Raw genomic sequence first — 27,569 nt, 5'->3', positions numbered from 1 at the left:
AGGCCAGCGTGAAAATGCCCAGGACAGAAAACCAGAGAAGGAAAGGGAAGTGCCTGCCACCTGGCCCCGAGGGGGAGGAGCAGGAAGGGAGCAGCTCGGACTCGATCCAGGTGGGGCTCTGTGGACTTGAATCAGAGGCCTTTCAGCAGAGCCTGATCCTGCAGGCTGCGGAAGAAATCCATGCCCCCTTCCCACCCACTCCCCGCTTCTCAAACCCACCCGAGCCACAACGCGGCATGGAACTCCTCAAAGTTTATTATGGCAATTATTTATACAACATACCGGCGGTCGAAATTATTTATACAACATACCGGCGGTCGTTCATCTAGTTCCGAAGCCCTCGGACTAGTAGAGTCCATTAGGGATTTCTCTTTATAAATAACTTATGAGAGCAAGCACAATTGGCAAGGAACTGACAGCACTCATCGAGCATCTCGTCCACGCACCCACTGATGGCACGCAGGCCGGGAGGGGGCAGGCACCAGAAGGTCGAGTTTCCTCATTGGCCCCCAGCACCCCAGGCCACCAGATGCTGGGTACTCGTGTAGTGGACATTTCAAGGCACATATGACTTCCTAACCGATAGCAGCTCCAGGGTCTGCCCTTGAGACCTGGTTCACATCTGGAACAACCAAGTTAACGCTTGTTCATTACACGCCCTTTGGTCTACTGTCACGTTTCATTACTGAATATGCTTAAACCCCCAAGGTGCTGGGGGTTGCGTGGGGCGCAGAAGTCACAATCCTTGCCCTTTACATTCTGAAAACGGGAGAGATGCAGAGAATGGACTCCGACGGAGTGATGGTGTTTCGGAAGCACCATTTGGGAGGTTACTGTTAGGGCGTCTTTTGATGTCTGTCTCAGGAGGGCCATTGGGGATGAAGGGAGAATTATGTCACGGGAGCCAGAGGCAGGGGATGACGGGAGGGGGCTTCTGCGAATGAGATTCAAGGCACTACAGGAGCGGACAGACACGGTGGGCCACAGAAAAAGTCAACCAGAAAAGGCGGCGGCCGGGGAGGAGACCTGGCCCTCCGCTCCTTGGTGAGTCCCAATGGGACAATCTCCTGGGCCAGAGGATCCAAGACAGCTCCCCCCAATCCCCGATTTTCCAACCAGTGCAAGCAAGGCCTGGGGTCCACCTGCATAATCCCCAGTTTTCTCACCATGCTGGCTCTGCTGCTGTCATTCAAATCAGCCCATAGGACAAGTTTATCTGGCGTCAACCCATCAGAGTTCTATTATGGCTTTACGTGACTTATAAATCACGAAGTGTTTTTCCTAACTCCGTTCTCTCCCTCTGATCCACCCCTAGCCATGGTACGTGGGGCAGGCCATCCTCGAATGGACCGGAGAGACACAGAGCTGCATCCCTTAATGTGGGCACCAGCCCAAATGTGCCAAATCCCAGGGAGGAGGGTGGGCAGGGGCCTGAGACTGGCCAGCCCATCACCGTGATAACTGCACTGGGTTCAGGTGTCCGGGAGTATAGGCACGAGGAGATGTTCAAAGATGCACAGCTCACTCGTACAGACACCCGTGGAGAGGTGAACTCCCAGCTTGGCTCCCAAGAGACAAGCTAAAGCCAGCGACTGAAAAGAGGCACTCCCTCCCCGGGGAGGCTGGTAAGTGCCGTGACGGCCTGGTACGGCCGAGCCCGTCACACTGCCCGTGCCTTTCTGGGGATCCACATCATCCCGGCCAGGTCCGCCAAGTGCACAGGCAGTGCCAACTCCACTTCTAATTTAACCTCGAATCTCAGCAGTGGGTGGGCCAAAGGTTGTGGTACAGGTGGCAGTAGGGAGGGGCCGAGGGCCAGGGCAGTGTCTAATACCTGGGCCAGGCAGGACCCTGAGGTGGAGGAAACCCATAGGGAGGGGAGACAGTGCCGGGGGTAGGGGGGCTGGTGGGGGCCTGGGAAGCTCGGGAGCTGGGACTGCGTTGGGTAGGGAGGTTTTCCCCCTGCTGAGAGGTAGGGGGGCTGTTGAGGATAACCAGGACTCGGGTTCCGGCCCCCCGCCAAGGGGTACCCGGGGCCAGAGGCACCAGTGGGGGCCACAGAATAGCCAGGCTGGGGCGGTGTGCTCCTGTGTGGGGACCAGGAGTAGCCCGCAGCAGCCCTGGGTCCCGGCTGGGCTGACGGGTAAGGGGGGCCCACGGGCCCACTGTAGGAAAAGGAGGGTTGAGGCACCCCCGGGAAGGGGGCCGGAGGGAGCGCGCCCTGGGCGGTGGGGCCCATGGGCATGCCGGGAGGCAGACTGTAGGGCAAAGGGTAGGGAGGCACCCCTGATGGCTGCAGTGGCGGGGGTGGCTGCTCTTCAGCCACAGGTGCCTGGGGGACGAGGCGGGGGTGGCGGGCGGAGTGGAGGGGCGTCACCGGCAGGCTCCTGGGAGACTCTGGGCTTCCTCATCACATCCTGGAGCTTCTCCACACGAACCCGGCGCAGGTGCGACAGCATCCTCATGGCGGCAAAGTTCTCCAGAAACGTCTCCAAAGGCACCTCGCCCTCCAGGAACTTCTCAGCCATGGTCTGGAAGACAGGCCCGGTGACGACAGGGGCCTACTGAGAACAAGGCCACCCACAGGCTCCCAGCCCGGCAGCCTCAGGCATTCCCAGGCACCCCCTGCCTTCTCTGGCCCTGCTCTGGGGACTTCTCCTTATGGTCCTCATCACTGCTGACGCACACTCATTTGTTTATTCTCCCTCACCAGGACATCAACTCCTGGAGGGCAGGGACTGTCAGTCATGGTCACCGCTATCCCCTGCCCCTGGCACTGTGCCAGCCCCCCCGCTGGCTACCACATCTACGTGTGGAGTAACTGAATGAGCACTAGTCCCTCCGTCACTCATGCAGGCCGGCCCAGGGGCCGGGAGGCCCAAGGCAGCTTCTTCCTCCCGGAGCACGGGGAAGTGGGCAGCGCCGGCCCACCGCAGAGAACGCGTTGACGCTCAGGGAAGCAGGAAAGAGACCGGCAGCCCCGCTGAGAAGGGGCTGGGGCCTGGCTTCAGTCCTTGGGGGCTCTTGCTGCACTGCCCTCCACCCAGGTCCCCAGCTCGCCATGACCACGCTCTCCGTCGCCCATTTCTGCTTCAGCCAGTGAGACTGGGTTCCTGTTCTGTGTCTAAAAAGGCCTCCGCTGGGACTAAAGGTGTCACTCATCTTTGCCACCTACGAAAGTACCCCTGTGCCACCCTCTGCAGACATCCAGTGCCCATTACAAGGGCTCCTGCTCCAGGGGCTGACGTTATTCAAGGAAGAGGGGGTGTCACGGGCTACCTCACCTCAGACTCTTCTTCAATCTTCATGCCTTCAATTTGCAGGAGATCTAACAAGGTCCCCAGCTGCAGTGCTGAAGAAAATTTCTCTGGAAGGGAGGGCAGAAAGGGGAACATTTCAAAAGAGCCTCTCGACTCGGTGTTGGAGGCTGAGGTTTCAGCAAAGGCTCTCAAGGGTCCTCGGTGTACACGGGGGCCCAGCCCCCACCCTGGGCTGCTGCAGAGCCCCTTCCAGTCCCTCAGGTCACCTTCCTGAGCAGAGAGCTCAAAGGAGCCCAACGCAGACCTCTGCTCACCAGCCTCCCTGCGGCCAGCCTGGGAAGCCAGGAGCTGGGCTTCAGAGCCCACCGACCAACCCCAGCCCCCTTCTGCCTCACAGGGGACTGACTTCACCTGTCTGACCACCGAACCCCCGGGACAGCCCCTCTCACCTTCCGAGATGGCAGGTCCCAGGACACAGAGAACCTGGACCCACCATGCAGAGCACAAAAGCTGAGGTGGCCAAGTTAACGGCTGCAGGGCAGAGTGCAGGCTCTCTGTCAAATCCCAACCCCATCTCCAGCTGGCTGTGTACCCCTGGCCAAGTTCTTGAATCTCTTTGGGCTTCCTTTTTCTCATCTATGAAATGACAGTAACACCAGCTACCCCTTCATGGCTGTTGTGGAAAATGTACGTAAGGCGCTTACGCAGGGCTGGGGCGTGGCGACCCTCAGAAACTGCAGGCCCGTTCCTGTCCTGGGGGAGGGAGGGGGCATCTATTCTTCCATGCTCTTCCAGCATCTCTCCCCAGTCCAACCTCGAGCGGGCCCCTGAGTTCACAGGAGCTCCCAGAGCACACTCCCGGGGTCCGGCTGCCCCTACCCAGCTTTGCCTTCTGCTCCTGGCACCGCTCCACGAGCTTCCGGAGCTCCTGGTACTTGTCGGAGAGGTTAGAGCGGCTGATCTCTAGGGGACCTTGGAACTCCAGGTTCTGCTCAGCCAGGCTCCGGTTGGTGGCCAGTGCCATCTCCCGCTCCAGCTGCAGGTCCTGCACCTAAAAGAACAGGACACTTGACCATCGGCATCGCCACCATCCCTCAGCTCGTGGCAGCCTGGACCAGGGGCTTCTGGGACTCATCGCCCACCGTGGGGAACCACAATACTCAGCCCTCAGATAGAGTCAGATGGACCTGGGTTCTAACGCTGAACAAGCACTGACTCAGGCACCTCACCGAATCCTGAATCCAACAGCCTATGTGGTGGATCCACGTGGGAAACTGACACTGAAGTCGACAGCTTGCCCGAGGCCATGCGATGAGCAGGAGCCAGGCCCACCATGGGCTGTGCAGAGCAGAGGAGGGGGGGACCAAGCTATACAAGAAAGCACCAGCTTTCTAAGAGGGAAGGGACCAGAAGCCTCAACCACTTACCCACAGGATTCAGAGTCAAGAGACCTGCTCTGAGGACTAAGGTGGCCTAGGCCAGGCCACAAGCCAGACATGCAAAGAGGCTACAAAGACAGCTTCTCCAAGAGGTGAGAAAGTCATGGCCAGACTGACACTGATTCAGACCTGTCCCCACCTCCTAGGCCACGTGTGTCCTGCAGAGAAGCTGTGTGGATGAATGAACAGAGTGCCCCTAAGAACCATGGGAGGAGTCCCACAGCCGGCAGAGGACTCCCACCAACACAGGCGACCTGCGGCCACCTGAGGCCCTAATGCCAACCTCTGCACCTCTATGTGCCCCCTGAAAGCACGTCCCCAAGCTGAGGAGCGCTGTGCCCTCAGCCAGGTCTTTCGTTGCCACCAGCTGGTGAGGTGGCAGCCACGGGAACCCTTCCCAGAGCTGCTATGAACTGAAGCCCTGTCCATCTGCCAGGGAGTCATCTTTATGGAGATGACCCGCCACCCCTGAGACAGCAGAGACAATACACCTACAGCACCATGTGGCACCAGGAGAGGACTCAGCACCCAGTGGAGGGCTCAGGGCACAGCTAGGCAAGACCAGCTTCCACACAGGAGCCGCTGGGCAGCTTCTCCGCCACAGTCAGCACATGACGAACCGAGCCTTAATGGCTTGTTCCCCAACGGACACGAGAGGCCATAGGCATCCTGGAAGAGGGGACTTCAGGGAGGACGCCCTCCTGCCAACCCCCAATCACAGGGTCTTGAGACCTGCGCTCTGGGGCAGGCCTGGAGCCTGTCCTTCACGCTCTGGACTGGAAAGAGGGGGTCACAGTTATCTTCCCTCCAAGGATGCGGCCGCAGGGGCACTGGGAGGGCGGGGCCCACCATGGTCTCTTGGAGTCTGGTCTGCCCATGAGGGCAAGTGCCCCACAGCTAGGTGGTCTGGTTTGCTGCCACAAATACCATCTCGAGCCACTCAGCAAGCACACTGACTCGGGGACACTGACACTGGGAAGTTTCAATCTCATTTTTATTAGCCGCAAAGCTTTATTTACTTATGTGGCTGACACAGAGAGGGAAGACTGAAGGCCTCCCGCTCAGCTGTCCCTTAGGGGGCCCCGAAGATCCTCTGACCCTCATGTGCGTCCACTGCCTTTTCTCTGGGTCTTAACTAATAAATCTTTGCTGTATCGGTTTCCCCTAAATCTTGTCCTATCAATTCTGTCCCTTCTCCCCACAGCCTCCCCGGATCTTTCTCCACTGGGGTTAACTATGAAGCCCCCCACCAGTCATTTATAAGAGGTCAACAAAAACAGTTCTAGTACCCTGCCCCAAAGGGCTCACCCCACAAGTCACGCTCTTCTATGCAGAGCTGTCCCCTACTAATCCCTGTTCGCCGGGCAACGTTCCTACCTAAAATCAAACGAGCTCTCATTTCTCTCCTCACAGTCTCACAGCGACTCAATTATCGTTTGATGGCCCCCTGTAGAAAATCTAGTCCGAGGGGCTTTGAAAGTCTACGTAGTCCACCCTCCTTCGTTCCCCGAGATCCCACGAGCGTTTTCCCCCGAGAATTCAAATCAATTAGCCAGACGAGGTTGCGTGTCACAAAACTCAAGTTGCCGTTTGCCCGAGAGGGGTTTCTGCTTACATTTTCCACAGATTCTGGGCACCCTGCCACAGATCCTATCGGCCTGCCGCGCCTGGATGTCGACTAATTCTAATTCTGTAAAGGCTTGCTTCTACGAAGCGTGTGCTTTAAAGCACTGTGCTCATGGCAGATTTTAAGAAACACTTGGTGCTTACTGTGCGACTGACGGAGAATGGCAGGTGGCGGCGGGGAGACCTGCGCCGTGCCCAGCTCTGTGCCAGCGCAGACGCGGCCCTGGCAGAGCTCAGGGCCTCATGAACCACCTGAGGCGGCCTCGGCATTTAACCAACACGAGCCTTGCTTCACGTCCCCGCTGAACGAGCTCAGGGTGGGCAGGGAGTGCCACCCCGAGTCCCCGTACCTCTCCCCATCCCCTGCCTGACACGTCGTCCCCTGCGGCCCCAGCAAAGCTTGCCCACGTGGGTAAAGGACCCGTGGTGAGGGGCAGTGAAGGCACAAAACAGCAAAGAGCTTCCCCCTCACAGAGAGGAAACTGCCCTGGGGAGGCAGCAGCATGGAGAAGCTGGATGGGGTGGCTCCCTTTCTTTGGTGAACATATCGGGAACTCACAGAAGAGATACATCACACCTGTGCATCGGTCAAAAAAAAAACAACATCCAAATGCCAGTCAAGTGAGCCTGGCAGATCTGCGTTTGTTTCTCCCTAACGTTAGGAGCGGCAGGCGGCAGCCTGCAGAGCTGTGGACAGGCTGCAGCCACCCTAGGCACAACTGCATAGCTGCAGCTCTGTGGCCACATCCAGTCACGGGGTACCGGAGACGGGGAGGACAGGAAAGGCCTTTATTAAGGTGTCAGGCTCTGTACAGAAGGCTCTTTTTATTCCCATGAGGACTGTGATTGGAGGCTGAGAGGGTCAGTTGCCAGCTATGACAGGAAACAGGATCAAAGAGGAGTTGAGCCCAACCCCAGCCCGAGAATGGCTCCTCCTGGAGAAGCAGGGCCACGAGGCCCCTGGGGAAAGAAAGGCAGCTACAAAACAGTACCATGCTTTTAGCAACTGCCTCCAGATTCAGGCTGGAAGAACAGTGCGGGACTCCTGGGGCACGTGGGTTCACTGAGGGCTCTGGACCCCCGAGTACTGCCCCCTACGCCTCCGGGGTGCCCAGGAACTGGGCTGACACGTCAGGGGTGGCTCTGGCTGGGAGAAAGCCACAGAAAAGGAAGATGAACTTGGCCCAAATTCCCAATAAGCCAGCATCCTTAAGAAGGGCCGTGGTCCCATCTGCTGGCCTTTCTTGGGCCCAATGACTGTCTCCCTCTACCTCGGGGGACTCCTGGGCCAGCCGGTCAATGGCCTCCGGGTCATTCTGCATCTCCTCCAGCTCCTCCAGAGTCTTCTCTTTCAGGGTCTCCATCCTTCCCTGGGAACACATAACAACACCGCCATGAGGAAAAGAGGCAGCTCGTGGGGAAGAGACCGTGAGCCCGTACACATGATCTGTCAAAGAAAAATGAGTTTTCCAAGGTGCTCCCACTCCACGGGGAGGCTCAAGGAGGGGTGAGGGTCCCGGGAAGTGTATTCCTGCCACCCCAGCCACCGCCTCTTCCCAGGGAGACCAAGGAGCCACTCCTTCCAGCCAAACCATGAACAGCAGGATGTGTGCAAGCACTCGGCAGCCAGAGAGAAAATGCTGATGCAGCTCCACGAAGAGCAGATGGAAGAGGCAGGAGTGAGCCAGGCAGCCAGGGACGGAGATGAAGCTGGCCCGAGGAGGCCCGCGGGCCCCGGCGCCAGCATGCCCGCTGGTAGGTGTCTATTTCCGTCCGAACCAGAAATACACCCAACCTTCACACGCAGGGGCCTTGCGGCTTCAACATCACAGGCACGAGTGCGTCGCTGCTTGTTATATTTAGGACACCAACAACCTTGGGCCCCCTCAGGTGTTCTCTGTGACTGCAGTCCTTGCCACATGCCACAAAAATGGACTGTCACAGTCACATCCTCCTCATCACCACGATGGAAAAAAATCACCAAACTGGCCTCTAAGGCAATCGGGAGAAAAAGAAATGGACCGAGTGGAAGAGAACGTCTGTTCTGATGAAGCACCGGTTTCAGCAGTCTTTCCGTCTGTCATTCTGCCCAGAGGGACACTACGAGATGGTCTGTGTAACAAGGGGTCCCATCCAGGCCCCAGGGACCGAGAAGCAGCACAAACACTGAAACACACCCAGTACTGGCTTCCTTTCTGCTGACGAAATCCTCTGTTTTTTTTATCTTTCCTAGATATGCGCTTTATAGGCTTAATGCTGGTTTTTCTCATATAAAGATTATGTTAGTTTTCTAAAGATTCCAACTACAGGGTATCTGGAGTCCGTGCACCCCCGCACCCTGCACCAGCACCCAGGGAGTCAGTGCTGATTACTCGGCCAAAGGGATGTTCTGAAATCGAGGACCAAGGTCAGACTCAGAAGCAACCTTCTCTGGGCCTCAGTTTCCCCATCCGTCATAGAAAGGGAGAGGCGTTTCCTAGGGTCATCGGAAAAGTGGAAAGAGAGACTAATAAATACTGACCATGCTCCCCCATTTACCAAGAAAGTCCTGCTTTACTCCTCAGGTCCCAGCATAGCTCATTAACAGTGTCCTTTTTTATGCTCCAGAGTGCCCTGGTTTGGACAACAAATTACAGGCATACCTCAGAGATCCTGTGGGTTTGGTTCCAGCCCACTGAAAAAAAAAATGAGTGTCGCAACAAAGCGGAAGGTAATCTTTTTGCTGGTGGCGGGTTTTGCCTCCAGTTTGTAAAAAACGCGACACCTGTGCAACACAACAAAGCGAAGGGCATACAGCGAGGTGTGCCAGTAAAGGGGCACCCCGTGATAAAAGCTATCCACACACGGTCCCACCACTGCCTGCTAATCCCTGAGGGCTGAATGGAGCCCCTGACTCGCAGGGCAGGCATGCCGAGCTTCAGGCATGCACCTGAATCCCAGGAGACACTCCCTGAGAATGTAGGTGGCCCAGCCCCATCTGCAGAGCTGTGTCAGTAAGCCAAGGCGGGCCGGAAACCCACTCTCTCCAGGAGATGCTGATGCGGCAGACTCAGAAAAGGCAACAGTTCCTCGCCAGTCATGTGACAGTGAGGGCACCAGTTACCGAGCACAGCAGCACGAGTTTCACAGGACTGTCCGTCCTCATCCTGCGAGGTGGCAACAACGGTCCCATTCAAAACTGTACTCCGTCCACACCTCGCCCTGCTGCCCCAGGGGACAGGGGAGCGGCAGACGCACCGGCCCTGGGAAGCAGCAGAAGCCCGCGCCAGCGCACTGAACACGGGGGGCTCGGCCGTGAGCAGGACAAGCGCAGCGACCTTCTGAGGGTCTGACACACGCCAGGGGCACGGGCTCAGTCAGACACACCTAGTCTGAGTCCCAGGCTGCCACCTACCAGCTGCGGGACCTCGCCTACGTGGAGCCTCCCTGAGCCTCGGGTTCTTGGTCCCTAACGTGGGCTGGTACGAGGTTCGATGATAGCGTGCAGAGCACGGGACGGGCGTGGTACGAGGCCTGGCCCGGAGCAAATGCTGGTGAAAGACTCCAGCTCCGCGGAATTTATTTATTCCTGGGGCCTCCACGACGGCCGGCTGAGAACTTGCTGGGCTCAGCGGCAGCAGTGCCCCGCCCCACTCCCCCCAAGGAGGAACCTGCCACACATAGAACAGGGTGTCCACTCAGACTGCAGGCAGGCTGAGCACAGAGATACCCCGGGCAGAGAATGGAAGATGCCGTGTGGGCAGCTGGCCAGCCGCACGCACACAGTATGCTTAGCAATGGCATCGGCAATGGCCCTGCAGGTCCAGGCGCACGCTCACACCTCGGGACGTTAGCACGCACCCACCAGGAGAGCCTTGAGCACAGCCGCCACTCCCCAGGACGGGCACCGACTCTCCGCCTCAGCCACTTGTGACGGGAGGTGTCACGCTCCATGCCCCTCTGTGTCCGACAAATACCACACCTAAGGCAGCACAGCCTCGGGCAGCAGAGTGGACACTTTTTGGTCTTAGGACACCTTTCACTCCTAACCGAAGAGCCCAAAGAATTTTCATTTATGTGGATTTTAGCTATCAATGTTTACTGTATTCGAAATTGAAAGTGAGGAGTTTTCAAAACACAAGAGTTCGCAAGCACACACACTGACTGCCAGAATGATGATGTGATCACAGGCTACGTACCCTCTGAAAACACCACTGTGTACTCAAGTGAGAAAGTAGAAAGGAAAATAGTGTCCTAGATTATGAAAATTATTCTGACCTCATGGACCGCCCGAAAGGGTCTCGGAGACTCCTAGGGGTCCCTGGAACACACTTTGAGAACCACTCAGGAGACTAAACTCCGGAGCAAGACTGCGTTTGAATGCCCCTCTGCCACTTACCAGCCTGTTGTTTAACCCTTTGTGCCCTGGTTTCTCACGTCAGAACGGCCTGCCTGTAACAGAGTCGGCACTGCGTATGTGCCGTCACCAGGACCCTCACAACCACCTTGTAGTCAGCATCGCTTTGACCCGACCTCAGAAGAGGCCGAGAGGGAAGTGACCTGCTCCAAGGTCATACAGCTAGGAAGCAGCCATGACCTCGGCAGTGTGTATGGCGGGTAGGAAGGGGGTTCTCAGCAGGTGCATCGGATTCGCCTGGAGTCCTTGTAGAAAGCCAGAGTCCTAAGTCCCCCTCCAGACCCAGCACTTCAGAACCTCCAGCCTTCTTAATTTTTAATGAAGTTGTCTAGGGTCCTACTTTTCCCTCCTCCGGAACTAAGGGAACTCAGGTGGGTGCGGCCTCATCTGACAGAGGAAAAGCAAAGACTCAGAAGAGGGATCTGTCAACCAGTCCCTGTGGCGGCAGGACGGGAGTGCAGGGGCTCAACCCCGTGTTGTTCTGAGTGCGTCTCTGCCGGGACCCAGAGTGCACGTCCCTTCAGTGCCTGTGGCTTGGCTCATGTCGGTGGGACCGGGCAAGGGACTGGGAGCTCACCTGAAAGGAGGCACTGATGTCAGACCCACCTACAGCCACCTGGGAGGACTGGCTTCCCTGACGGGCTTGCCCTCACGGGCCACTTCTTCTTTTCCCCCAGAAAAGGAAGACGTTTTAATTACAGGAATGTCACCAAAACAAAATCTATTTACAACATTCAAGTAGTTTACAACGTTCTGAATTGTTTTCCTCTGGGGCTGATGAAAGGGTATTACTGATACCTCTGTGGATCTAGTGTGCACGTCCATGCTTCTTGAACTTGTAGTGAACATGGCATTCGATGGATGAGTCCATCAAAGCAAAGGTGCCAAGCCCACTACCCACGGGCTTGAAAGTTCCAGGTCACCAGGTGGCCCAAAGAGGGGCCTGATGTGGCTAAAACCTGTGCGAGGCTGTCGCTGCTGCTCTCACAAGGGACAGGGAGGGCAGCAGCAGCCCCAAGGATGCACATAACCTGCATTCAAAGTTTGGTGATGTGACCATAGATATTTAGCCAGAAACTTTCCTGTGTTAAATAAAGAATGGCGGCCAATCAAAAAAGTGAGCACCCCAGATAATTCTGGGGGGTGCTGAAGTATGAAGCCCACTGAACCATTACACACGGCCCCCTTAGATCCGGTCCCCTCCACCCATCCCAAATGATAATCTTCCTCTGAATCTAACACCTCGCACCTGGCTCTGTGTGACTGCCTTGAATTTCCGGTGGCAAAAAATCCCTGTAACTTTTACTTGCTGATCCGAAGAATCACGTTGCCTTTTAGACAGCAAGAATTCTCCCCAAAGTGGGCAATGAATGAATGAAACACACGGGTCTCCTAATCAGACCACCCTCTGCCTGGCATCAAGCCACCAGGACGTGGCCCGTCGCTGAGGAAGAGGGTGCTGTTCCGTGTGGCGAGCCTTCCAGAACCCGGGAGACGAACGGGACAGAAGGAGGCTCGAGCTCCTGCCTGTGACGACTATCTCTGGCACTCCCTGAGAAATATGGGAAAGATGATCACTCCCAAATTCAGAAAAAAAAAAAACAAAAAAAAACAGCTCAGCCCTGTGGCCCTAAAACAGGCTCTCTCCTGGGTCACTCCCCTCTCGCTGCAGACTTCACTGGAGGCCACGTCCATTTCACACGCCTCAAGACTGCAGGTTCGAAACACCTCCGTTTCAGACAAGTCTGCGCCATCAGAACGACGTCTCGCGGTCCGACCTGCATATTCTGCTGTCCTTGACACCATCGGGAACGGGCCTCTTTCCACGCGGCAGGTTCTCAGTTGAGATGTAATTGGCCACAGTGGGATGTGGGTTTATTTAGCACTTTCTTCTAATTCCACTTTCTCTCGTTTCTCATTTGACTTCCCTCTCAAGTCCACCATGCCCATTTCGCAGGTGGTAAAATTAAGGCAGAGTGGCATGTAACTTGACTGTGGTGACAAAGGAAGGGACACCGGACCCAGGAGCCCTGACCCTGGCCTGCTGCGCCTCCCACCAGGCTCCACCATTCAGCCCCCTCCTCTCGCACCACCTCACAAGCACTGCCTCCATTTCTTCCGGAGTGAGGGGTGCTCAGGATCCCACATACATATATATACCAAATGTTCTCTTTTCTAGGGACTCATTTTCCTTACCTATGAGATAGGTAAACCACCTCTGATGGTCACATGGTTCTTTCCTTCTGAGATCAAAGCCCTTTGCAAACTCTCCCATTAACTTACTCCTAATCACTCCCCTAAGTCAAGTGAACACAAGGCTTAATTACCCCTATTTCCGGGATCAGCCCAGAGAGAAATAGTAAGGGTATTGCCAAAGGTCTGAGAAGCCTTGGTATTTGAATTTCACAAGCACCTTCTCCCCACCTGCTCCAGCCTCCCCTCACAGGTAGCCTGGAGGATAGTCCAAGATGCCAGAGATTACGGGCCCACAAAAGCCAAGCCCCAGGCCCCTGGGCCCTGCCAACCCCCACCCCCTCACCCTCTGACCTCTCAAGCCCTGGCAGGCAAAGGCCTGTTTTTTCATCCCGGCATCACCTGCATCACCTGCCCTGGAAGCTACTGGGGCCTTTCTTTCAGAAGTCAGAGAGACATCACCTGACCCTCAGAGCCACCCAGGAAGCCTGAGAGCAGTAAACACTTCTCTGGGTCTTTACTTTGGAAAAGGAGAAAAAAAATAAATAGGACAATATTTTGCCTGAGGCACACAAATCAGGGGCCCCTGAAGGCAGGGCTCCTGATGCTGGCAGTGTGCTGCTGCCTGCTCACCCGACGTGGCAAAAAATGCAAACCAGCGCTTCTCAAGGCGGCCACAAGCACCAGGGATGAATATCCCAATGCAGAGAACTGGGGGTTACTGAGAAGTTATCTGGGGGCCCACAGGCCATGAGCTCTTGTTTCTGGAGGGCCCAACAAGTCCAATTACCTTGCCCTTCGGCACCCAGGCCGGACCCCCTTCCACTTACCAAAGTGTTTGGGAAGATGCTGGGTGCTTCTAGGGGGGAAGGTCTGGAGTCTGCTGTTCAGGGGAGGGGACAGGAAAAAAGACTGAGGTGAGGAGAGACAAGTCCCTTGAGGGGAACGAGAATGTCCTGTTCACCTTCGCATTCCCAGCGCCACACGGATAATTCATAACAATGTCTGCAGAAGGACAGACAGAGGTAGGGCGGGAGAGAGCGGACGAGTCATCCAAGACACGGGGATGTGAGAACAGGGCTTCTTGCACTTTTTCACGCCTTCATTCCTTTCTTCATGCTTTGACTGAACAGTCGTTTAATGTTTATTCATTATTACATGCCAAGTACTGTATAAGGACCCAAAGAAAGGGAGGACGGATAAACGGGGGCGGAGGGGTGTAAACAAATATTTACTGAGTTCTTACCATGCGCCAGACACAGCCTTAACTTAAAAACTGGTGCGAATTCTCCAGGAACTCAGTTCGGTTTTAAAAAGCAAAAAAGTTCACAACGAATCCTGGGGAACACAGGTGCAAGAAGCTGTAACAGGGGAGACCAGTGGAGTAAGGAGAGGGGAGGCTGAGCGCTGAGGGGTGGGGGTGCAAGGAGCCCACAAGGCCCCACTGAAGGGGGCTACTGGTGCTGGGACAGGAGATGGAGGGTCGGGGCAGGCGACAGCAGGGCCCTCGTGGGAACCACTGTGGGTCTGCGTGGCTGGGAGAAGGCCGGCGACGAAGGCAGGTGGCTGCATGCACAGGTACAGCGAGACAGCGCCTCTTTGCGGGGCAATGCCGTCAAATGCCATCAACTCGAAGGTCAGACTGGGGACAAGGTGGAAAAATGCAAGCGCTAATCCACATTCCCTCCATCTGGAGGAGAAAGTGTCACCTTCCTCCTAACAGCTCCTGAGAGAGAAAAAAGCTTTCTCCTCCTTTTTTCTTTTGTTTAGGCTTGTTTTGTCTCCTCTGCAACTTTCACCTCCACCAGAGATCACAAAAGTCACAAACCCTGTGCCTACAGGGGCCAGGCGGGGACATCAGCGGCCAAGCCGCTGGGCGCTGGGCGCTGGGCGCTGGGCGGGGAGTATGCCCCTCTGGAAAGCATGGGCTCCAGTTCAGGAACTTCTGCAGGTAGAAGGGCAGGCCCAGCTTTAACAGATGTGCCAGGTCTCCAGGGGAAGTTGGAAATCCAGATCTATGTGACATCTCCCCATTTTTAAATTTCAGTAGCCAATTCCAAGACACTGGGCGGACTATGGTTTATAACCCTAAATCAACATGCCCTCGAACAGACAGCTGCCAGGACAGAGTCCACAGAAAGGAAGGCGGGCAGAAGGGTGAGGCGACACACTCTATAGGAATCCTGCATTCCACAGGTGCGTGGCCCCTGGGCCTTTGCAACCCACACACACTATGATGAGGGGAGGACAGTTTCTGGCCGTTGGCCCCTGCTGCTTACACCTCTGGGTCTCTACTTCTTTCCACCACTTTGTATCCTGACTGAATCAATCTCACGTGCTCTGAACACGGGGAACATGATCTAGTGGAAGATATGAGGCTCCAAGGAGCCTACACTACACCCTGTGGATTTAGGCCAGAGGTGGTGTCCTTTCCTGGGGGAGGTGTGAGGGGGAGAGCGTGGGAGAGGGAGAGGCTGCAAACTGTGGACAGGGGATGCTGGGAAGGACTCAAACTCAGGGCAGCCTTCCAGATCTGTCCTTAATAGGAAAGGAAAAAAAGCAATGCATTGACAGATCTTGCTCAATGTGGATCTTTGCCAAGACTGTTTCGGCTGGAAAACAAATAATTTCAACTGATATCAGATGCTGTAAAAGGATAAACTCGACGGAGAAAAAATAGAAACAGGAAGGAAAATTCAGCATTTTCTAAGTGCAAGGGTGTTCAAATCAGGGTAGGCACGCCAGCCCTAGAGATGGCTTGTGGTGCCCCTCGTCTCTGCCCAAACCGTTAATGCCAGCTCTGCCCCGCACAGAATGCAGAGGAGAAAAGCACAGAATCCGGGGACAGATGCCCTGGGTTTGCGCTTTGGCTCCACGGCTGTTCAGCTGTGTGACCTTGATCAAGTCCCTCAGCCTCAGTTTCCTTCTCTGGAAACCAGGCACCCTGACAATCCCACGTTGGGGGCTGTGTGCCTCAGACGAGTAGGGCTTTGCAGGCTACTGAGCACTGAACAAACATTAATTATCCTGCCTCTCGGGGGCAATCGGATGATCAGGAGCTACTCCTGACACCCTGGGGGCTCAATATTGAGTCAAGCGAAATGACCACGATTATTGAATCGTAACATATGACAAGACCGGCGCTTCTGTTTGCTCTGGCTCCAGTCACTCACTTCCTTGCCAGCAACTTCAAGCCTGAAATCACACTACAAGGAGAGCCATAAAGGCCTTGGGCTTCTTGCAAATTTCCCACATCCACCTATGGCAGCCTGAGAAGTCGTTACCATAGCAACTTGCACGGTTTGATCTGCTAGCTTTATAGGAAACTGGCCCCATTTCGCCCCTCACGTCAAGAACACCTATGGTTGCCTTAGAAACCTTCCTAATCCTGCTGCTTGATGAGGAACTTCTGTTGACCTGATCTGACCTAGTTTTCTTTCCCCAAAATGAGTCTAGCCATGCACCCAAGTATCGGACTGTTGAGTCACCTGACATCCCACACCATCCAATTAACCGGCCTCACTATCTGAAAAGTTGGCATGCAAGCCCCCAAAGGAAGACCTTTATAGCTTTTACTCTTTCTAAGGAATTTCTGGAGGTGGGGTTGGGGCTGGAGGTCCCTGCTCATGCCCATTGCTAGTTAATATAGTGCAAAACGTAGTGGAAAGAGTTCAGGTCTTTAGAGGTGAATGTTCCCGGATTTAAATCCCAGCTTGACCTTTTTCTAGCTATTTGACCTTGGGCAGATTATTCAGCCTTTCTTCTTCTGTTTCTCATCAGTAATGTGGGGCTAATCGCACCAACGTGTCACAGGGTTGCTGTAAGATTTAATGAGAATTACACAAGAGGACTTCTGGAGGTGCCAGCAAAAGCAGCAAGCAGGTGCTGGGCAGCATTCATTCCCACGCACTGACACCCCGTAGTGTAAATGCTGCCTGACAACCCCGCCGGGCGCCCGGCGAGGCTCGCTGTGGGAGGCCCTGAAACAGCAGGTCCCAGAGGGAAGCAAAGGGTGTGGCTTCTGAACCAGGCTCTAAACCGATCTGAACAAAGGTCCTCAAATACAAGCGTGTCCACACACCTATGGGGGGGCATGTACAGTCCCCCTGGGACAAGGCTTGTGAAGAAAACTGTCACTGCAAATACATATGTACATACCTACCAACAGATGCTCCTTGGGCTACTAATTGTACCTGACCCCTCTTTTCCCAGAAGCAGGCCCCAAGTGAGAAGACCCAAGAACAATGTGCCCGATTTACCATGCCAATGGCGGGGGGGGGTACCTTTTTACCACCTGTTTTTTCTCCCCAAGCTAGATTCCTCTCCCAAATGACCTCCGCTGCCCTCGGCACCCTCGCTTCTCTTCCTCCAGCCACTTGGGGCACGAAACCAGGACCTTCTGCGTGTAAAGCAGACGTGCTAATCGCTACACTACGGAGACACCCTCCTGAAGACTTTTAAGTGCACCCATCCCTGTCTTTCCCCAAACTCCAAATGGGTCTTCCCACCTCCACTGTCTCTTCCTTACAACCATCTGGATTAATTTTTGAAAACATTTTCTCCTTGCTTCCTCTGCCTTCCCTAAAGTTAGTCCTCTCTTCCCTCCCTCCTGCCCTTATCTCCCACCCATCCCTCCAGCTGGAGCCGTCAGGACACCGTCAGGACACACACGTCCACCTCTTTTCCCACGTGCCCGGCACACCCACTCCTGTTGTTTGCTAAACCCTTTCAGCTTTTTTTCAAAGAACATTTTTGGTGTTTTCAAACAAAACATTACCCCCGCGCTCCCCTCCGCCCAACTCCCCAGAGCACAGAACCAACCACAGAGGCCACGCTTTGGGCGAAGGGGTAGAGGGAGAGCCCTAATCTCCCAATTCAGCCTCACCAAGCCCGTAGGGGGACCCCAGAATGTGGTGTGAAAACCACTGCCCTAACCCCTCACCTCTACCTGCCCGGCCCTGCCCAAGCCCCCTCCTCCGCTCCCTCTCAGCCGGGATGTCTCACCCACAGGGCAGAGCGAGGGGCAGCCAGGCAAGGTGAATGCTACCTGGTACTTATAGAGCATACAGGAGGGCAGGATGAAATCCTGGGAGAAGGAGCAAGGAAGCATCACAGAGGAGCTGACAGCTGAAGGACAAGCAGGTACTTGTGGCACGGAGAAGGACGAGGCAAGAGGATTCCAGGCAGGACGGCAACAGCAGCGGCAGGTGTCAGAGCTGGGGACTCCTTGAGGATGGGTGGCACCAGGCTTTACCACCTACCACCATTCCTCTCTCCACCCTCACTGTCCCACCAGTAAGAGAGCAATGATGCCGGTCATCGCAGCTACTGAGTGGAGTGCTTCCTGCGCACAGAGCAGTGTTCCAGGCGCTCAATACCCAGCAACAAGTGTAATCCCCGCAACAGGCCCTCGCCACTGACACATCACTTGGCTTTCCTCATTTGACAGACCAGAAACCTGGGCCAAGAGAAGTCGAGAGCCTGAACTTCACCCGAGGCAGTCTAACTTCGGGCCCACGCTCTCCACCATTGTGTTACATCGCCTCTTAGTCAAGTCCATGCCCGTGGACAAGGTGCCCGTCTCTGGGTCCAAACTCAATGGTCGTTATTACTCATATCTTTCAACTAGAATCCTAAAGAATAGAGCCTGTCGATGTTCAGAACCCAGAATAACTGTCCTCAACAAATCCTAGCGTGGCACCTACTCTCCTTCACCAGCCTCGGGGCGAGGCCACACTCCTTGGCAGGTGCGCAGGGCCCTGCGGCCACGGATCTCCCAAGGACGCCAGGCCGGGCTCTGCAGGGGAGCCCTGTGACTAAAGGCTCAGAGTTTAGAAAGCGGACCGCCCTGCGCTCTCAGTCACTGGGCACCCTCAAATTATTCCTGCCTCTGCAAATCAAGCACTTCCCACGTGAATACCGAGGAGAAAGGATTTACGATTGCTCCAGAGACGCCATCAGTCAACAGAGTGACAGAACTCCAGTGGCCGGACATAACTCAGATCAATAGCATTCACCATGGCTCATTATGATGGCAAAGAAATGGGTTATTTAATAAGCAGCCTGTTCCTGAAACCTCCTGACAGCAAAATAAAACCCAGCTACTTGACAAAGCCTCTTCCTTCTCTGGCCCATGGCTCTGACTTGAAAAGAAAACCATCCTAAACTACTTCATGCCAAACTTCCTTTTGGTTCTCCTCTGTCCGGATGACCGGGAAAGGATCTCAGCCTGGGGTTGTCAAGTCCTCCAGCCCTGCCCCGCACTTTCTAATCTGCACAGAGCAAGCTGAGCTAGCAGGTTCAACCATCCCTTCAGAAAGGATCAGGATTAAGGTCAGGGCACACTCAATACAAACATCTAGGAGTCTGTATGGGGTCAATCAAGGCGTATGTTCAAAGTCTAATCTGGTGAGACTCACTGATCTTGCCAAGGTGGGGCCAGCCTAGGCCGGTATGAGGTGGAACAGCTGTTACCCCACCCCCAGCCAGTGATGCATGACCCTCCGAACTACCCCGTCCAGCAGAGGCAGGCAAGCGTGTTGAGGGCAACAGAGTAGCCACAGAAAACCAGAAACCAGGTCAGAGGCTCCTCCTATCTGCTCTTGACCCAGGCAGGAATCCAGGAAGGCCACTAAGAGGTGAAAGGTGGCAACACCAGGGGCCACACTGAGGTCTGGACTTGTCTTCATGCTCATGCAGAATGTCTGCTCGGAGCCCAGCTCTCTGCAGTCGCCTGCCTGGTTCTAACAGTCTCAGCCCTCTCCAACCCACATACCCCAGGAATGGCTGGAGAAGAGTCCATCAGAGCTCCCACGTCCCTGCTTAAAACGGTCCATATGTCCCTAGTGCTTTGGTGTTGCGTTCAAAATCTTATGCTCCTTGGCTTGTCATACGAGGCCCGGTATCAGCTGACCCCAAGCCTCTCTTTCCAGCTAGGTCTCCCTCCACTCCCCCTTGGGCTGCTCACCCTACCCTAGCTCTTTCTGTTCTACCTACTATTCCCAGAGTAAACAACAGGCTTCTGATCACTTGACAAATAGTCCACATCTACATAAAGATCAACACAATAGGGGCCTTGCCCTCAAGGAGTCCCCAACTCTGCCTCCCTCCTGGAATTTCTTTCCTATACCTTCTCCAGCTTAAAAATGCCTGCCCATCCTTCCTTCAAATGTCAGCTACTCTGGGGAGGGCTCCTTGCTCCTTCTCCCAAAGAATGCATCTGGCCCTCCCCTGGTGCTCTGTAAGTACCACGTGGTATGTATTATGTAGGAATCGGGGCTCCCCAAGGGCACAGCCCATGTCTCAATCACATCTGCATTCCAGAGCCTAGATGGATGCCTAGCTCAGTGACTGCTAACTAGACAGGGACTTTCACTTTCAGCAAACAAAGGGGAACAGGGACCAGATTTACTCTTCTGCCTCAAACAACTAAAAACCAGATATACAAATAAAACAACAGTTTTCAGACAATGGACATCAAGCCGTGCAATTGCAAGATGAGCCCTACGATTGCCCCCAACTTACTCCCTAGAGAAGGTTTCCAAGCCTTGGGACAGGGAGGAGGCACCCAGGCGGAGCCTGACAGTCTCCCCAACTTGGGGAAAAGCAGCTGGGAGACCAGGGAACCCTGCGGAGCCAGAGTTCACAGAGCCAAACACCAGAAAGGAGAGAGCTACACAAAGAGAGAACTCCAGAAATTTGCAGAGGGTCCCCCTCAAGTTTTCAGCCGAGTATAGACAGCACTCATCAGGATTAGAGGTAACAATCCTCTAATGAGCCAAAAATAATTTGCATCCCCACCAGCCAGCATAGGAAAACCTCATAATTCACAGGATATCAGTAAGGCACTGAAGAGGGTACTGCGAAAAATTAATTCTGGTCTAAAGACTGTTCGATCCGGCCAACAAAGCTTAAGGGCAAGCCTTCAATAGATCAAACTCTTTCCACATAACTTCAGTGTCCCAAAACAATGAGAAGAGTCACAGAAATAGAAAAATATCCAGCACCCGTCCAGCCTTCCCACGGAGCTCTGTAAATATCTGGGGAGCTCTGATACCAACAGGGTAAAATTTGCAACACTTAACATCCAATCGAAATTATCAGACAAAGACGAAAAATGATCCATAATGAAGAAAAAAATCAATCAATAGAAACGGACTCAGAAACGTGGTAACAAAATTAGCAGGCAAGGATGTACCACGTTTACTACGACCATACTCCACGTATTCGAGAAGCTAAAGGGAAGACTAAGCATGTTAAGTAGAGACATAAAAAAATATTTTAAAAACCCACATCAAACTTCTAGATGTGGAAACTACAATGTCCCAGATAAAAAGTATACCGAATGGAAATAACAGAAGATTAGACACTGCAGATGTAGAGATCAGTGAACTTGAAGAAACAATAGAAACTATCCAAAACAAACCACAAAGAGAAAAAAAGACGGGGGGAAAACATGAGTAGAGAGCATCAGAGGGCTGTGGGACGGCTTTGAGCACCCTAACATCCCTGTAACGGGCGTCTCAAGGAAAGAGAGAGGAAGGAGAATAAAGAAAACATCTAAAGAATCACTGGCTGAAAATTTTCCAAATTTCATGAAAGCTAGAAACCCACAGATCCAAAAACCCCAATTAATCCAAGGACAAGAAACATGAAAAAAAACTACATCAAAGCACGTAATCGAATTTTTTACAACCAATGATAAAAGAAAAGCAGCCAGAAGGAAAAGAGACACGTTAGGAACAGCAGAACAAAAGTAAGGATGGCGATGGATTATGCATATGAAACGGTGTAAGCCGGAAGACAGTGACCACATCTTAAAATGCTGAAAGAAAGATAACCTAGAATTCTCTACCCAGGGAAAATATCCTTCCAAAACAAAGGCACCCAAAACGTGAAAGAATGCATCACTGACAGACCAGCACTAAAATAAATATTAAAGAAAATTCTCAGGTCAGAAGGGCTTTTAAACACAATGGAAGTCTGATCAACATGGGAGAAATGAAGAGCACCAGAATGATAAACATATATGGAAATATAAAAAACCTTTTCTTTTTTATCTCTTCACAAAATAATTGACTGCTTAGAGCAAAAATAATGACGTATTGTGGGATTCATAACAAATGGAGAAGTGAAATGCGTGACAACAACAGTATAAGGCCAAGAGGAAATGGAGTATCCTATCGTAAAGTTCTCGTACTACATAGGAGAAGTGGTAGGGTATCACTTATGATAGCCTATGACGAGTTAAAGATGCACATGAATCTCAAAGCAACCACCAAAAAAAGTTACAGCTAATAAAATAACGAAGGAAACAAAATGGAATCATAAAAATTACTCACTCCCAAAGACATCAGGGAAAAAGGGAAATGAGAAGAACATGGAACAGATTGAAAAAAAAAGGGCAGGATGATAGTTAAACCCAATTATATCAATAATCATATTAAATGTAAATGGTCTAAACATCCCAATGAAAAGGCAGAGATTGTAAAATGGGATTTTACAAAATGCAAAACCCATCTATATGCTGCCTACAAGAAATCCACTTTAAATACGAAGACACAATTTAAAAGTAAAAGGATGTAAAGAGATACATCATGCTAACACTAAGTTTTAGAATCTCTATCCATTGTTTTGACCATTTTTAAGTGTAGTTTGTGACATTAAGTACATCACGCTGTTATATAACCATCACCACCATCCACCTCCAGAACTCTGCATCATCCCAAACTAAAACTCTGTCCCCATTAAACGTTAACTCCCATTCCTGCTTCCCCCGAGTCCCTGGAAACCACAATTCTTCTTTCCGTCTTTATGAACTTAAGTATTCTAGGGAGTTTATATGAGAGGAACCATGCAATATTTCTCCTTTTGTGACTGGCTTGTTCACTTAGCATTATTTCTTCAAGTTTCATCCACGTTGTAGCATGTGTCAAAATTTCCTTCCTTTTTAAAGCTGAATAACATTTCATTGCAGGTATTACCGCTTTCTGTTTTTCCACTCATCTGTCAATAGACACTTGGGTTGCTTCCACCTTTTGCCTATTATGAATGATGCACCCATAGACAGTGGGGTACAAAGATGTCTGAGTCTCTGCTTATACTTAGAAACGGAATTGCTGGATCATATGGCAATTCTATGTCTAATTTTTTGAGGAACTGCCATACAGTAGCTGCATATCTTACATTCCTACCAGCAATAAATAAGTGTCCCAATACCCCACATCCTCGCCAACACTTCTGATTGTTTTTATAACGGCCATCCTAAATGGTGTAAAGTGGCATCTCAGTGTCCTTTTGATTTGCATTTCCCTAATGACTAGCGATGTTGCATATTTTCATGTGCTTCTTGGTCATTTGTTTACCTTCCCGAAGAAATGTCTATTTAAGCCTTTTGTTCATTTTAATCAGGTTGTTGTTTTGTTTTGTTTTGTTTTTTTTATGTTGAGTTGTAGGAATTCTTTATATATTCTGGATATCAATCCACTGACACAAATTTTTTCAAAAGCTGGATTAGCTATATGAATATGAGACAAATAGACTTCAGAGCAAAGAATAGTGCCATAATAAAAGTCGATTTGTCAAAGAAACATAACACTCCAAAATGTTTACATACTTGGTAACAGACATTCAAAGATTCACATGAAGCAAAAATTGATAAAACTACAAGGAGAAATGGAAAAATCCACAATGTCCCTCTTTCAATCACTGATTGTACAAGTAGGCAGAAAAGCACTACCAACCAACATGACCCAACATTTATAGAACACACTCCACTCAATGACAGCAGAAAACACATTCTTTGCAAGTGTTCTCAGGACATTTTACTGAAGTAGACCACATCCTAAACAAGTCTCGATAAATCAAAACAATTCAAATCACACAAAGTACGTCCTCTGTTTACAAAAGAATTAAGTTAGAAATCAATGTTTACTGGACAGAAAGAGAACAAAGTCATACTATAATGTTGAGTTTGACTCTTGCTACTTGTAATCCTGCTAAGAAGGGAGCAGATAAATTAGCAGTGGGACTAAAATTACTTATATGACTTCAGTGCTCTGCACACCTGTCCTGGGTTATCTGTTCACCACACTCCAGCCCATCCTAACCCCCAGGGGCCCCACTCCATCGCTCCAGCCCAATCACAGACAAAACTGTTTGGTATTTGCACAAGTCTTTCATGTAAATTCGGGAAAGGAGAGAACTTGGGAGCGGTGAGAGGGGAGAGAAATGCAATGGAGGAAGCGCCTGTAAGCAAACATGCCCTTACAGCACCCCAAACCTGAGACCACTGCCATGACAGAGATCTCGCTAATATGGGACAACTATCTGGAAATAAACTTAAATCTGAAAACTCCAGACCCTGAGCAGAAACTAACAATTTCTAAACAGAGATCCAATCAGATTAAAATAGACTGATTAGTTCAGTCTGGAAAAACCCTGCTAGTGCTGGCCAACAGTGTCCGGAGATGATTCATATATCTAGTTATCCTAATGCCCTTATAATGGCAGATTTAGCTCAGATTAGCCAATTTCACAGCAATAAGCAAAAATAAAACAAGATTCCTTGAAATAACTTCACTTCCAAACCCAGTAAATCTACAAACTTCTATAGGCACTGCTTCCCAAACTTGCCTTACAGTAAGAATCACCCAGTGCTACACGTGTCAAAAACACATGGAACCCCGCCAGACAATCTAAGTAAAAATCTGCAGAGGTGTGGTTCTGAATGCTTAACAAGCACCACAGATGATTCTGAAGGTCTAGAAAGTACACATTCGCTTTGAAATGAGGCTAACAGGTTAAAAACCCCAATTTGGGCACTCACTGTGTGACCCTAGCTAAATTATCTATCATCTCCACGACTCACCTTTCATCTGTAAAACAGGATCACCACCTACCTTGAAGTGTTCTCAAGAGTTCAGTATGTTCACAAAGGCCCCTCAAACTGTGCCAAGAGTACACAGCATCCAAGCAAGAACTCAGAGCTATCGCTACCTAAAATATAGCCACCAGAATCTGCCCAGATGAAGTATACAATAAAAATTTTCTACCTAATGGAAATTACAAAGGCACCAAACCAGATTTCAGAGATAATACAGCAAAGAAAAACTTTTTTGGGTACTAAGACCGCCAAGAACAAGGACTCGCATTTCAGTGTCCAGTATTTTGCCCCAAGTCCTTGCTCCCATCCAGAACCAGAGTTCAAGGATTCAGCTTTGGACGACAGCCAAAGAAAGGCTTTCCATCCCAAATCCCTCTGCCACCATCTCCTCTAGCTCCAATGCTGAGTCAAGTGGTAGCTTCTCAGGGCTCCTGGAGAAGAGGCAGGGAGCCAGAGAAGGGGGTGGAATAGGCCTGAGTCAGCAACAGGATTACTGCTGAAGCAAAGGGCAGTGACCGAAGTTTCCAGAGCTACAGGTGGGCACTACTCAGGTGAGTGAGCTCAGATACTGCGTAGCTGAGAAAAGCAGACTCATCTTCAAGGAAAGACCCTGAAGTGTAGAGTCAACTCTGCCAGTAACTCCCAACACAGCCCAGGGAACTCCTTCCCTCACCCAGAAAGTGGGAAATAAGCACCTCACAGGCACCTACTGGAGATATACAGGCCGTCCTGACTTCTGATGGGTCAATGTACGACTGATTTTCTGACTTTATGATGGTGCGAAAGTGAAATGCATAATAAATTACATGGGATAGTCAACACTTTATAAAATAGGCTTTATCTTAGAAGATTTGTCCAACCGTAGGCTAATATAAGTGTTCTGAGCACATTTAAGGTGGGCTAGGCTATACTATGATGTTCTGTAGGTTAGGTGTATTAAATGCATTTTCAATTTACAATATTTTCAATTTACAATGGGTTTATCTGGACATAACCTGATTATAAGTTGAGGAGCATTTGTGTGTGTGTGTGTGTGTGTGTGTGTGTGTGTGTGTATACACTGTATACACACACACACACACACATCACTGCCCTTTGTACCCGAGTGGAACCAGGTGCGTACTGTAGATATACACTGAAGGGGACCAAAAGTTTTGCCTTTTGGGATATTAATTTTAAGAGAGTTATTAAGAAACAAAAGACTCAGGAAAAACCTTTGACCCTCCCCGCCTTCCAAGCCGGAGAGATTCAGATGGGAAAACCTGCTTCAGGGAGGGAACCTTAGCATAATCACCTTAGCATTAGACAGAAGGCTCCAAGCAGGAGCTTGTTGACTAAATCCCACACCCCACTGTTTTCTGGGTTGCCTAGCAAAATTTTACCGGACACGTGTGTTCCACTCTTCCTCACATACTTGCAAATCACCCATTCTCACTTTTGAATTCTAAGATCCCATCCCCCCTTCTCCTCTGTCCAAAATAACATAGATGCCTAATTTTACCTGTTTCAGAAATTTTCGGTGCTTATGTGAATCCTCCCGTGTAAACATATTAAAATTTGATTTTCTCTTCTTAATATGTCTGTTAATTTGATTATTAACCCAGCTAGAACTCATAAGGTGAGAGGGAAAATGTTATTTCCTTAGTTCCCACAAGACACAAACACAGCAGGTCCAGGGGGAGGAACTGGTCAGTGATGCCGGCGGTCCAAGTCTCGGTCCGGAAAAAAGGCTAAGAACGGAGCCAAGGCTGAAAGCCTGCGGAACGGGCACAGGACTGGGACTCGGAGACCAGAGTGTCCCTCTAATCCCACTCTGCCACCAGCCTCCCATATGTCCTTTGGCAAGTGAGTCTCCACTCTCAGGCCTGTTTCCCCATCTGTACAATGGGCTAACTGGCTCTAACGTCACTAGAACTGCAACCAGCAAAATGCTCAAATACGGGACGGTGGAAGAAGGGTGGCGCTGAGGAGTGGGGAGGGGGTAGCCGAGGGAGAGCCTGCCGCTGTCCCCTCACTCCCTCCCTCCTACTGCGAGGGGCAGGGGCGCCGGCCGGCAGCTGCAGTCACGCGCCCCTCGCGCCCAATCACCGGCCTCTACCAGAGCGAGGCGGGCAGGAGGGGGCGCGCCGGAGGCCATTGTAGCGCCAGCCCCGTCCCCGTCCTCGCCCCTCCCCAGGCCCGGCTCACCTGCTGGGGCTGCCGCCGCCGCCACAGCCGCCGCGGGTTAAACCACAGCCCACGCCCACACTTCCGGGGTCCGCGAGGCCCGCCCCCTCTTGCCGGATGTGACACCCCTCCAACGTCCGGGTCTCGGCACGGCGCCCACGCCGCTCGTCCCGCTACCACGCTGGGCGCCCCGCGGGCCTCTGAGTCACGACTCAGACTCCCCCCGCACCCAACCAGACACACCCGCGGCCGCCCGGGACCACACCCATGGAAAGGCGCGCGAGGCCCCGCCCGCGCGGCAGACGCCCGGCCCCGCCCCCGGGAGGGACACCGCCCAGGAGGCGGAGCCCAGGCCGCCTGGGGCCAGCGCGCCTGCGCAGGCGTCCCGCCGCGTCTTCCGTGGGCCAGGGGCTGCTGTCAAACTGGGCTGGGGTTAGGGGCCGACTCTCAGAGAGGTCCAAAAGGGGCCCGAGAGGAAATGCGTAGGGGACGCCACAGATGGGCTGAGCTCAAACTGCAGCACCCCCGCGCCAACCAAATGCTCATTTCCATGACACCGTTTGGCCCCAGGACTGGAGTAACCTCGGACCTAAGTGTCCCCTGAC

At 52.4% G+C, this 27,569-nt stretch overlaps 1 protein-coding gene across 1 annotated transcript; it reads right to left on the bottom strand.

Moving 5' to 3' along the window:
- Positions 1–237: 237 nt before the first annotated feature.
- On the bottom strand, positions 238–27,216 carry VPS37C (VPS37C subunit of ESCRT-I). Its single transcript, XM_039860133.1, is given in 7 exon segments — positions 238–1,893; positions 1,895–2,336; positions 2,338–2,531; positions 3,285–3,367; positions 4,140–4,311; positions 7,597–7,695; positions 26,986–27,216. Coding segments are annotated over 6 exon segments (1,050 nt in total). The 5' UTR covers positions 7,690–7,695; positions 26,986–27,216; the 3' UTR covers positions 238–1,827.
- Positions 27,217–27,569: the final 353 nt, after the last annotated feature.

Source organism: Pteropus medius, unplaced genomic scaffold, assembly GCF_902729225.1.
Source record: "Pteropus medius unplaced genomic scaffold, Ma_sr-lr_union100, whole genome shotgun sequence".
Lineage (NCBI taxonomy): Eukaryota > Metazoa > Chordata > Mammalia > Chiroptera > Pteropodidae > Pteropus > Pteropus medius.
The sequence above is the reverse complement of the archived record's forward strand: the minus strand, read 5'-3'. Positions and strand labels throughout refer to the sequence as shown.